This window comes from Quercus suber, unplaced genomic scaffold (genome assembly GCF_002906115.3).
Source record: "Quercus suber isolate HL8 unplaced genomic scaffold, Cork oak 2.0 scaffold_91, whole genome shotgun sequence".
Taxonomy (NCBI): domain Eukaryota; kingdom Viridiplantae; phylum Streptophyta; class Magnoliopsida; order Fagales; family Fagaceae; genus Quercus; species Quercus suber.
The window spans coordinates 763,258-767,132 of record NW_027069556.1 but is presented as its reverse complement, the minus strand read 5'-3'; the positions used below and the strand labels follow the sequence as shown (position 1 = coordinate 767,132).

General features: G+C 39.0%; 1 protein-coding gene across 1 annotated transcript; it reads left to right on the top strand.

Annotated features, from left to right (window-relative positions):
* The first annotated feature begins 1,403 nt into the window (after positions 1 to 1,403).
* LOC112040707 (uncharacterized) lies at positions 1,404 to 1,904 on the top strand. Its single transcript, XM_024073597.1, has one exon. The coding sequence runs from the start codon at positions 1,404 to 1,406 to the stop codon at positions 1,902 to 1,904; it is 501 nt and encodes a 166-aa protein (XP_023929365.1).
* The last annotated feature ends 1,971 nt before the right edge of the window (positions 1,905 to 3,875 follow it).

The window sequence follows — 3,875 nt, the reverse complement described above, 5'->3', positions numbered from 1 at the left end:
AACCATGAAGAATCTGTGGGATCCCAACGTCAAGATCAATTTCTTAATCTTGAATGAAGAAGGGACCATGAATTTAGTGTGCGCACCACTCACACAAGTAGGGGTCATTCTAGAAGTGGGAGCCAAGTGTCCCATGGAGAAAACACCACGAACATGCAGCTAGAGATAGATCATTTACGGAGGAAGTTACATCGTAAGCAAAGGAGAAGGACTCTTTCAAGCTCAAAATCTCATTCTGATGATGATGATGGTAGCTACAGGCCCAGGGCAAAGACTCCTCCTAATGAGTCTTTCTCTTGTGATGAAGATCGTCATCATAGGCGAAGAAGCAGAAGCCCATCTTGCAGGGGCTTGGGAAATGATGCTATGGGTAGGACTTTGCGCCAAATCTCCAAGTCACCATTCACACAGAGGATTGAAGGGGGAAAACTTCCTCGGTGGTTTATTCAACCAACATTTATCATGTATAATAATAGGACGGCCTTAGTGGAGCATGTTAGCCATTTCAACCAAAGAATGACTTTCCACTCAAAGAATGAAGCCTTAATGTGTAAGGTATTCTTATCTAGCTGGGGGCCAGTGGTGATGAGATGGTTTGACGGATTAGAGGAATGATCAATTAACTCTTTTTAAGAGCTTACTAGGGCCTTTAGGGCATGATTTGTTACTTGTAGTAGGGTTCCTTGTCCCTTGGATTCTTTGCTGTCTATGGCCATACGAGAGGGAGAGACTCTAAAGACGTACTTAGATAGGTATTGGGAGATGAACAATGAAATAGATGAAAATTTTAATAATGTAGCAATAAGGACGTTTAAGGTCGGCCTGCTTGCCGAACACGATTTAAGGAAGTCTTTGACAAGGAAGCCTGCCAGAAGCGTATGTCAGCTCATGGATCGAATTGATAAATATAAACGGATCGAGAAGGACCAACAATAGGGAAAGGGGAAGGCTAAAGTAATTCCCTAAGACCGAAAGGATTTCAGATCAGATAGGTACAGTAATAATAGGCCTTGAAGAGATTTTGCTAGACACACTGAGGCTGCTACTGCCCAGGTAGTTAGCATTGTATTTAGGGAGCCTGTACACCAAATCCTAGAGAGGATAAAGAATGAGCCATATTTCAAATGGCCAAATAAGATGGGAGGAGACCCCACGAAGCGCAATCAAAGTTCTCATTTCCAGTACCACCAGGATCGAGGACACACTACAGAAGAGTGTAGGACTTTACATGATCACCTAGAGTAGTTAGTTAAAATTGGGAAACTGAAGCAATTTTTATATCAGCCCAATGGACAGAAAAGCCAGACAGGGTCGGCACATTAAAAAAATCAAGACTGCCCTTGGGGACGATCAATGTTATTCTTGCTGCCTCGGATAGGATTGATTCCTATCCATTTAGGGTGATGTCTATAGCCCGGCCCCATGCTGAGGACTTGACCCCTGATTCTAAGAGGGGTAGAATGGAAGTCCAATCAACTCTAAGCTTTTCTGATGAGGATAAGGTGAGAATTTTACAGCCACATGATAATGCTCTAGTGGTTAACCTCAAGATTGGAGGGTACGATGTGAAGAGGGTTTTGGTCGATCAAGGCAGTGGCGTAAAGATCATGTACCAAGATCTATACAAAGGGCTCAAACTGAAACCCGAGGACCTAACTTATTATGACTCTCCTCTGGTGGGGTTTGATGAGAAGACAGTCATCCCAAAAGGCCAGATTAGACTACCTGTTCAAGTAGGGTCGGAGGTCGTGGAAGTGGACTTTATTGTGGTAGATGCATATTCCCCCTACACGGCTATTGTGGCGAAGTCTTGGCTTCATGCCATAGAGGCAGTTTCCTCCACTTTGCACTTAAAAGTGAAATATCTTTCAGGGAATCAGGATGAGGAATTGATTGGGAGCTAGTCTATGGTCAGACAATGTTTGGTGGCTACAATTAGACATCAGTCTGAAGGTGAATCCTCGACTATTACAAAAAGGGATTTATGGCAATCAAAGATAATAGTCCTGTTCTCGATGTTGTGGCAAAAGGGGCAAAGTATGAAGAGTTAGAAAAAATCATCATTGATAATAATGAGAGGAAGTTTCTCCAAGTAGGAGTTCAGTTGCCTTCTCGGGAGAAAGAAGAACTAGTTGTTTTCCTTAGGAAAAGCGTTGACGTGTTCGCGTGGAGTGCTTATAAAGCTCTCGGGGTGGATCCAAATTTCATCTGTCATCATCTAAACATTAATCCATCTATCACCCCTAAGAAGCAACCACCTTGGCGCTCTTCCAAAGAACATTCTGATGCTATTAAAGAGGAAGTGACCAAACTTAAGCAGACAGGAGCAACAAAAGATGTGTTTTATCCTGAGTGGTTAGCCAACATGGTGGTGGTAAAGAAAAAGAATGGGAAGTGGCGAGTATGTGTAGACTTCACAGATTTAAACAAAGCTTGCCCCAAATATCCTTTCCCGATACCTCGGATAGACAAGTTAGTGATGCAACAGTTGGTCATCCTCGGATGAGCTTTTTAGATGCCTTTTAGGGATACCATAAGATACCATTGGCTCTGGATGATCAGAAAAAGACTGCTTTCGTTACGCCCATTGGGAATTAACATTACAAAGTGATGCCCTTTGGATTGAAGAATGTAAGATCCATTTATCAGAGGATGATGACTAGGATGTTTGAACCTCAACTTGGCAAGAACATTGAGGTCTACATAGATGATATGGTGGGCTTAACAAGCAAATTAGATAATATTGGATTGTACAAGTGCATGTTTGAGTAACTTCTAGTTAAGCATTAATTATACATGCAAGTGATTAATATTTTTAGATGCAATGTTATGTACGAAAATCTTGTTCATTTTTTAAATGCAAGTGATTAATATTTTTACGCTTTATCACATTTACCGATATACGAGCTTGACTCTAGAAGCGCCTTAAAGAGAACTCGTTTTGGGGAAGGATAACCAATTTTTTTACATGCTTTTACTTGAGGCTGCTGTTTTAACTGGAATTGTTCTTGGGGGAATGATATGTTATTAGACTCAAACTGTTATGTTGTATTGTAGATTAAATTCTGAATTTTCTGCTCGTTATAAATCAGTGTGACACTTTGATAACTATAGATATGCATCTAATTCATTATCCATTACATTCACTTTTTCCTTGGTTAATTGTGGTCCTTATATTTGTAATTAAACTTTTGTCGTGCTGCTATATAATTAGAGTTAGAGAAATTGGTTATATTGTGTTGAATTTGCTTTAAAAAAAATGCACATTGCAATGAATTGGATTAGTTTTCTTTTCTTTTCTTTTCTTTTTCTTTTTCTTTTTTTGGGAGGGGGAAGGGGGCATTGTTCACTAGGATAAGCAACGTTAATCATACAATTTGCAAAAAAAACATAACCTTGTTTGTTCCACAATTCTACAAAAGACACTAGTTAAATTACTATGGAGAAACTGTTGCTTATAATTCCTATCTGATCTACAGTACTGTAAATTGATAAATTCCTGAGAAAGTTTATGGATAAAATTCTTATATAAAAGGCACAACCAGAGCACATAAAAGCTAATAATTCCTTCTCGAAGACAAGCTAATAATTATGGTCCTTATACCATCTAGTAATAACAAGAAGAAAAGACCATTTATGCTTAGTAGTAGGGCCACCAGATTCATTTGTCACTTGTTGTAAACAACAAAATTTCATTGCAATTTTTATCCACAACCAAATGAAAAAAAAACCCAAAATAAAAAGGCTTTATAGCCTAGCTAAATTAGCTTCACAATATAAATATGATTACAGTGTTTTAAGAAAGCCAAAATAGTCACATCTTGATTATGATCCCAACCAAAATAGATATGGGTCATGTTCTTTACATCTAAAAT